Here is an 8,152-nt window from a genome sequence, read left to right as displayed (position 1 = left end):
GTTATACAAATTGGTATACAAAATTTACAATCAGCTAGTCTATATTTACTTCATGGAGTTTTGATTTAAATTATATTTTATATGTAGATCTAATAGTGGCAAATTGGCAGCTTAATACTGAGTTTTGCAATATATGAATATGGCACATCTCTCAATTTTTAAAATCTTTAACTTTTTCATCAACATTTTTTGGTGCTATTCTAATTGATAATCTGGCTATCTATCAACTTAAATCTCTGTCTATATCTATATTTTAGTTTCAGTTTCCAATTCTTCCTTGCTATTATGTAGGATCATGATTGACCTTTGTATGTTGACCTTATATCCTGTGACCTTGCTTTGCTTGCCTATTGGTTCTGGGAGCTTTGAGTTGATTTAGTGAGATTTTACACATATAAAATAATGTGGCATATGAATAGAGAGTAAATCACTCAAAAGTTTTATTATATTTTTCCTATTTACATCATTCTGGACTGATTTTAAACTTATTGCTATATAACTGATTTTATATACTGAAATTTCTCCTTTATATAGCTACTGAGTCTTACAACAATCCATGCATAATTTTAAAAAATTTTTAGACTCATATTTAGTTTGCTTCAAAAACTAATTGCTCTACTTTATGCAAACACATTATTTTAATATATATTTTGTTGAAAACGTAGTGTCCACATGGTATGCAAGGCTTAGACTCTGACAATTTCAGAGTCAAATTGGGGTCAACAATAATTAAGCAATATTAGCTCATATAATTCTCTTAGTGATTTTATAGGTAGTATTTTGCCCACAATTTCTCAGGTAAGCATAGTACAGACAGCATTTATATCCAAATTTATTATATCAAATCCCTTGCTTTTAAACATTATGCTAGCTTAAACCAGGAGTGTAATTAATTTTATACATTTTTTACTACATGAAATGAGAAGGTTTACAGTATGTTTTTTTATAATTCAATGAGTGCTATCTGTGGTAAATAAATAGATAAAAATGTTGATTTTATCTCTAAATTACTGCTCTGTACACCTCTACTTTATGTTATATACTTAAGGATTTGGTCACTTTTTCAACCTTAAGATCGAAGACAAGATATAGGGAATAATTTTTATTTAATCATTACTTTTTCTAAAATATTATCTTCTAATTGTTATATCCTGAAAATTTTTTACAGATTCTGTCTTTCAAATATGTTTCTACTTTCCAGTGAGGAACTAAATTGCACACAATGAGACAAAATAGTTATTATAACAAAATCCAAATATAAAATAAATATAATTTTGAAAAGAGAAAAAATAGAAAGAACTACTTTTATGTTCTTAAGATATTAATAGTTCACAGCTTTGAGAAATCAAAGAGTATCTGACAGTACAGTTACTAATTAACTTAGATTCCCAGAGAGAAACATTTATGTAAACTACTTTCGGGGTTAAGGCTTTTAACAATTGCATGTTGAGCAGAAGATTATTAAATACTGATAGGCTGGTGAGGGTGCAATAAAACTTTATGAGTAGGTCAATATATACCTAAGCAACTTTCCTTGATCATTATTTTGGCAGCCTTATCCAAGTCTGGTACAACCTAGCAAACAAAACAGGCTATGAAATAAGGTAAGTCTATGGCTCATATGTTTTTTGTTATTTTTATGTTTTCAACTAATTATATTTTTTTCTTAATTTGTGTTAGCAGTATTCCCGTCTATCTGCACTATGTTAAAATAGCAATATCATATATTTTGAGTTGCCATTTAAAATATGTAATACCTTGTATTAAACAGGAAAAAATATTTCTAATTTTTTTAAAGACAGGATTTTTTTTGGCCCAACTCTTCATTATAACTTTTGTAAGACTTAGGTGGAATCATAGCAAGTTTTGTTTAATGACTCTATATGAAAGAAAATAAGTATTGATTAAGATTTTAAAAAATAGATGAATACTCTAATAAAGTATGCTGAAATATATTTTAAGAAAATCTATATAGAATAGAATGCTACATTTATAAAACATTACTGTTTCCTAGCTGACCTTTTAAAGATCATTTATCAAGTTGTTATACAATAAAGTATTATTCATCTTCATAATAAATATGCAGAGAAAGGGTATCAATATATATTTTCCAAGAAGAGTTGCTCAAAATTACTGTAATCCAAAATTACAGGGATCATATTTTTTATCACAGTAATTTTAAGCAATTGTTTTAAATTTTGTTTTGATTTTTTTAGACAAAGGAGAGTTTGTTTCATGACAAAAATGCATTTTTTAAGACTTCCCTTATCAAAAAGGAAAGCACAATTCTCATTATTGACTTCTTGGTAGCAAAGTAGGTTATCACTTCAAACTAGATTTACACTTATTTAAAGTTGTACACTAAATGTAACTTTGTCATTTCTCAACATAACATCACGCAACTGGGCTTAATTTTTTGAACAGCTTTGTATGTTACCTGTTGCTCTGTTTAGTTTACATTCATTTTCTTTGAAGATTACTGATGCAATAAACAGCTTACATATCTGTAACAGAAAATTATATACTAAGAATAAATGCTAATCTGCAGATATTCATTTATAAGCTATACTAAAAAATTAAGTTTTTGCTTACTTAATATTAGTTTCTAACCACTTTTATAATTTTTGCTAACAAGAATGTAACGATCTAATTGAGGAAATTGACATATACATAAATAATTGCAATGGACATTTAATATGCTATGGTAAATGAAGAAAGGCTAGATTAACTGTGCCTCAGAGTGGTAAGGAACTCACCATGGCATTTGAATTGAGCAAAATTTAGAATTCACCTAGAAGAGTGGATGGGGAGGGATTGAAATTGAACAGCAGATATGAAGGCAATGTGTTATTTAAAATTATGCTGTGGTGCTGGGGATAAAATGAAGGCATAATTCTAAAAACACTTTGAAGATAAAGTCAAATGGACTTATTGAATGATTGCATGTTGTAAAACATATGGAAGAAGAAAAAAGGTGTTTAGGTTGGGACAACGGGGTACATGAGTTGACATAGTTACAGAACAGGGACCATTGTGAGACCAAAAAAAAATTTTTTTTAAACCCAATAATTTATTAAAGCATTTACTGTAGAAATTCTAAGTTATACTTTGGTATATGTCTTTAAATTAAGATTTATACTAAAATCATAGAATACAGATAATCCATGGAAACTTGAGAACTAAGAAAAATAAGACATATGTGGTCAAAATTAAATTAAATAAACATGCTTTCAGATAATTATTGGAGATGTGTTATTTCCAGTCTACATTTGGGTATATTCTATATGCTACCTCAAAAGTATAATGTCATCTAATCATAAATATGTATTTTTGATATGAGAGTTTTGTATATCTCATTTGCTGCTGTTTGATGGAGGAACTTGGTGAAAATCCAAAAGATTTTTAAACAGAGTAGCAACTCCCAAATATATACTATTCTATAAAATATATGTATTTATGTTCTTTTCAACAATATTATTGTAGAAAGTAGTGTTGGAATTAGAGAGACGAGAGTTCAAGAAAAAACAAGTTTTTAACTTTGAAATATAACTTATTCTCTCTTAAGCTTAAAGTTCCTAATTAGTAAAATGTGAATAACTATTTCCTTCATAGAATTGTTGTGAGAATTGAGAAACAGTGCAAGTGGAAGCCTTTGCCTTGCAAAATGCTCTAAATGAGAAGGCAAGACACACCTACTTGAAGATTTTTTTTCCATCTGTATTTTCGTCTTAGTGTACTACTACTGTAATGTGCATCAGTAATTCATTCCTTTCACTTTAAATTGCATGTGTTGCTTACATTTTATATCAGTATAAGTTTCAGGTTATTAAGTATATGCTTAATATATTATTAAGTAAGTGCTTAATTTAGGATATTATGTAAGTGCTGTCTGCAACTCTGCATTGTACTTAAAAAAAAGAATGTATGTAATTCTTTAAAAAAAGAATGTATGTAATTCTTAAAAAAAAAGAATGTATGTAATTTCATGAGAATTGGTGGTGGTTTATTATATTTATATATTTTACATTTTAAATGTATATTCTTTTCTGTTTTTAGATGGCAAGAAAGAAATTTAGTGGATTAGAAATCTCTCTGATTGTCCTCTTTGTCATAGTTACTATAATAGCTATTGCCTTAATTGTTGTTTTAGCAACTAAGACACCTGCTGTTGATGGTAAGTAGTACATTAAAAGCATGTCTACATTATCGTGAAGTTAGGAGGAAGTTACTCCACAATAGTTGTAGGTGTTAAAAAATAATCTGTATAAGATGAAACACTCATAGAAAAATCCAGGATAAGTTACACAATTACTTCAACTTTTTCTATTCATTATATTCCGTTTATTTCAATGATGAACTATTGTTATTAAGGAATCCATGTGCTTTGACATTAATTGCCTTCCCTAGCTACTTGACAAAGAGCAAAGAGGCAAAGGGATCAAATCGTTAATGTAAGGTGGAATAATCGCTTACTGGCGTGAGCATCATCTCATTAGTGGGAAAACCTGGGTTTTTGCTCCAGCCTTCACACACTTGCAAAGGAAATAAGGATTTTAGCAAATATTCTTTGTTCTGGTTAGATTTTATTTTAAGGAGAGAGAGAGGTTGTATGAGGAAGGCCGGTAGAGGAAAGTTGAAAAAAGACTTGGATAGTTTAATTATCTTTTTCTGAATATTTTAATTCTAATTTAGAGTTGGTACATACGGAATGCTGAATCTCTTTCTTCATTATTCTCTCTTGAGCAAATCAGCATTGTAAAGGATGTTACACATTATCTTCTAGACTATAGTTAGCATTTCCTATTCCTGTTAATCTTTTGTTTTACCTACTTCCAGAAACTGAGAGCTTACTGTATTATGAAGCAATATATTTTAATGATATCTCATTGCTGGAGTGTTATTTATATGGAGTTGGTATCTACCATTCTTCGCTATTCCAGCTTTCTCTAATTTACCTATCAAATTATTCCCTTGCAAGTACCTACTTTCACCTACTTTCCTCTTCTCTAATTTCTTCTCACCTTCTCTACATGTTTTTCATAACTCATATTGCTCCATCTTCTTTCTTCAGCTATAAAATACAAATTGTAAATACAGTATGAATGTATATTTTGTTACCCTTTGAATCTACACCAAGTCCTTTTGTAAATATATTTTGTATTTCTGAAGAAACAGTCAGTAGGATTCTACACTGTCAATTTTAAAAGTGTGATTAGATCTTTTCATTTTGATGACTAGTGCTTGAATTTGTGGGTCTTTTTAAATGCAAAATTTATTTAAAAATTTTCATTTTATATGAATTCATGTATTCTTTCAAAAAGTACTTATTACTTGAAAAATCTGAGAAAATTAATTTAATGTCATGTTTTATTTTATTGAGTTTTTTCCTCCCCCAGAAATTAGTGATTCTACTTCAACTCCAGCTACTACTCGTGTGACTACAAATCCTTCTGATTTCGGAAAATGTCCAAATGCGTTAAATGATCCTGTCAATGTGAGAATAAACTGCATTCCAGAACAATTCCCAACAGAGGTCTGCAGCAAAAGTCTTTAATATTTTTAATGAATATATACATTATTATATTAAGATAATTGCTGAATATTGGATCAATCTTATTTAATAAAGATCTAGACATAAATTAGGCTGCATTTATCATTTTATTATAGCTCCCTATTAAAAATGATAGATAATAGAAGTTACTGAGCTTGCTTTCCTTTATCTCTGCTCAATTTAAAATTAACAAGTTAATATTCATCCATATTTAACAAGTTATTGTTAATTTTATGAATCTTCATGAAATTCTGTCATCTCAAATCTACTTCTTGAAGAAAGTACACCTTTGATAATATAGAACATTTAAGAGTGAGTATATATGTTCCAATAGAGTATTTGTAATGATAGCATTAAGAAGTATCTGTGGAAAATAAAATGATACTCATTTTATGAAAATTATTAATTGTTTTTAATTTAGCAATTAGAAGTGAAGAAGAGAAAATGGAGAAAATTAGGAGTAACCAATTGGATTCATGTAACCCAAGTTCACTCTTCCTGTTTTTCCCGACAAACCTGTGTAGTAGGAATAAAGGTCAATGTGTGTGGGTGTATATGTACAGTCCTTCATGGGTATCCTCGGAGAACTCGTTTCAGGACTTCTGAGGATACCAAAATCTGCAGATGTTCAAATCTCTTATATAAAATGGCAGTATTTGCATATAACTTATGTACATACTCCTGTATACTTTAAATCATCTGTAGAGTATTTATAACTCTAATACCATGTAAATGTTATACAAATAATTGTTATAATGTATTGTTTTTTATTTACATTGTTTTTATTACCATGTTGATAATTTTTGTTCCTTGAAATATTTTTGATCCACAGTTTGCTGTATCCACAAATGCAGAAGGCTGACTCTGTATATTGACATTTTGCAAAGATTTGCATTTGCAAATATGATATGCAATTGCAAATTTCACCTTCTCCACTCCACCTTACCACACACAAATTAACTGAATAAACTATAAAATTTATTTTGTCCCTATTCTGTCTTCCCTACATCATAATATGCATATAATTTTCTAATTAATTTGAAAAAACTTTGAAAGTGATGAGATTTTCCTTTGAGTAACATTACAAATAATAGGTCCTATAGCTTACCTACTGATAGAAGAGCTAAATAACATAGTATTTACTGAGATACACTGAGGAAAGTGGCCAGATGTTCTCTTTACTTAACCTTCTTAGGCGGTGCTTGCAGTGGGCAGAGATTGCGTCACTGTACTCCAGCCTGGGTGACAGAGTGAGACTCCTTCTTGAGAGAGAGAGAGAAAGAGGCAGAGAGAGAGAGACAGAGAGAGAAATTATTGAAGCTGAACATAGAATTCTATTAGGAACAATATGGGTTTTGAAGGTCTTATAGGGAAACAATATTTGAAAGTCAATGGTTTACAGTTTTCCTGCCTAATATTAGTCTTTAGTGTCAACCTAAACTGTTAGATTGCTGAAGAATGTTTTCATTGTGAAATAAACTATATTTGTGAAGTAAGCAAGTTAAACCTCAGCCAATATATTTATGCTTGTTATTTATAAGAAGACAACTTACAGTTTTAAAAGTTTAACTTAGTATATCTCAAAAGAATTTGCGTGTTTTCTTGACATTTTTAACTAGGAAAAGTGCAACTTAACAAAATGATTTTAAAGAGATTATCATTTAAATGGTAACTTATTCATAAAGTTTTGGATTTATATGGAAGCTTAGACTGTTGGATTGCCAGGAGCCACTAGAAGCTGGAGAGAGAAAAGGGAGAATTATTTTGTGAAGCCTTTGGAGGCAGCATGGCTCCGCTGACACCTTGAGTTAGGACTTATAACTTCCAGTACGGTGAGAGAGTCAATTTCTGTTGCTTTAAGTCACCTTTTCCATGGTTGTTATGAAAGACATAGGAAACTAATATGGCATATTTTCAGGAAATTAACGTAAGCCTATTTTACTATATATTTTTTAATTATTTAAATTGTGATTATAGTGTGCTTATTTCTTTCATTTTATTTTTTAAACTTAGCACCTTTATGTGTTTATAGATGTATTTATATAAATGTATTTAGACTTTTATATACAAATCTTTCATAGAGACTGCTGTAAATAATTTTTTTTGTAGAATTGTCTCTTTGTATTGCTAGGTATTTCTGCAGGTTAGATAACTGGAGATAAAATTGCCTGATCAAAAGTTGCACACACTTTAGACTCTAATAAGTTATTAGATCCAATTGTACCCCAGTTTGCAATGTATATGTGTGTATGTGTGTTTGGGTATAAATATGTAAATACATACCCAAACACACACACACACACACACACACACATATATATATATGGTGTTTAGAGAGATTTTATATATATAATATATAAATATATTATATATAATTATATGTATATAATCATATATGTATACTTATTATATATAAAATAAAACTATGTGTATTTTTATTTTATATAAATATATATTTTAATATATAAATAAATATATAAAATATATTATATATAATAAATATACATATATCCTATATACTTATCTATTTAAATATTATAGAAAATATATAAATATATAGTACATATACTATATATAATATATGTGTGTGTGTCTGTATCT

General features: G+C 28.9%; 1 protein-coding gene across 1 annotated transcript in view; it reads left to right on the top strand.

The window, feature by feature from the left end:
- The first annotated feature begins 1,540 nt into the window (after window positions 1-1,540).
- SI (sucrase-isomaltase) overlaps window positions 1,541-8,152 on the top strand; it is a 98,207-nt gene continuing 91,595 nt past the window's right edge. Inside the window, exons 1-3 of the mRNA XM_024244753.3 lie at window positions 1,541-1,604; window positions 4,057-4,174; window positions 5,397-5,533. Of these exons, the coding sequence (XP_024100521.3) occupies window positions 4,057-4,174; window positions 5,397-5,533 (255 nt within the window). The 5' untranslated portion in view covers window positions 1,541-1,604. The remainder of the gene's footprint in view (window positions 1,605-4,056; window positions 4,175-5,396; window positions 5,534-8,152) is intronic.

The sequence above is a fragment of the Pongo abelii genome, chromosome 2 (assembly GCF_028885655.2).
Source record: "Pongo abelii isolate AG06213 chromosome 2, NHGRI_mPonAbe1-v2.0_pri, whole genome shotgun sequence".
In the NCBI taxonomy this organism is placed as follows: Eukaryota; Metazoa; Chordata; class Mammalia; order Primates; family Hominidae; genus Pongo; species Pongo abelii.
The sequence above is the reverse complement of the archived record's forward strand: the minus strand, read 5'-3'. Positions and strand labels throughout refer to the sequence as shown.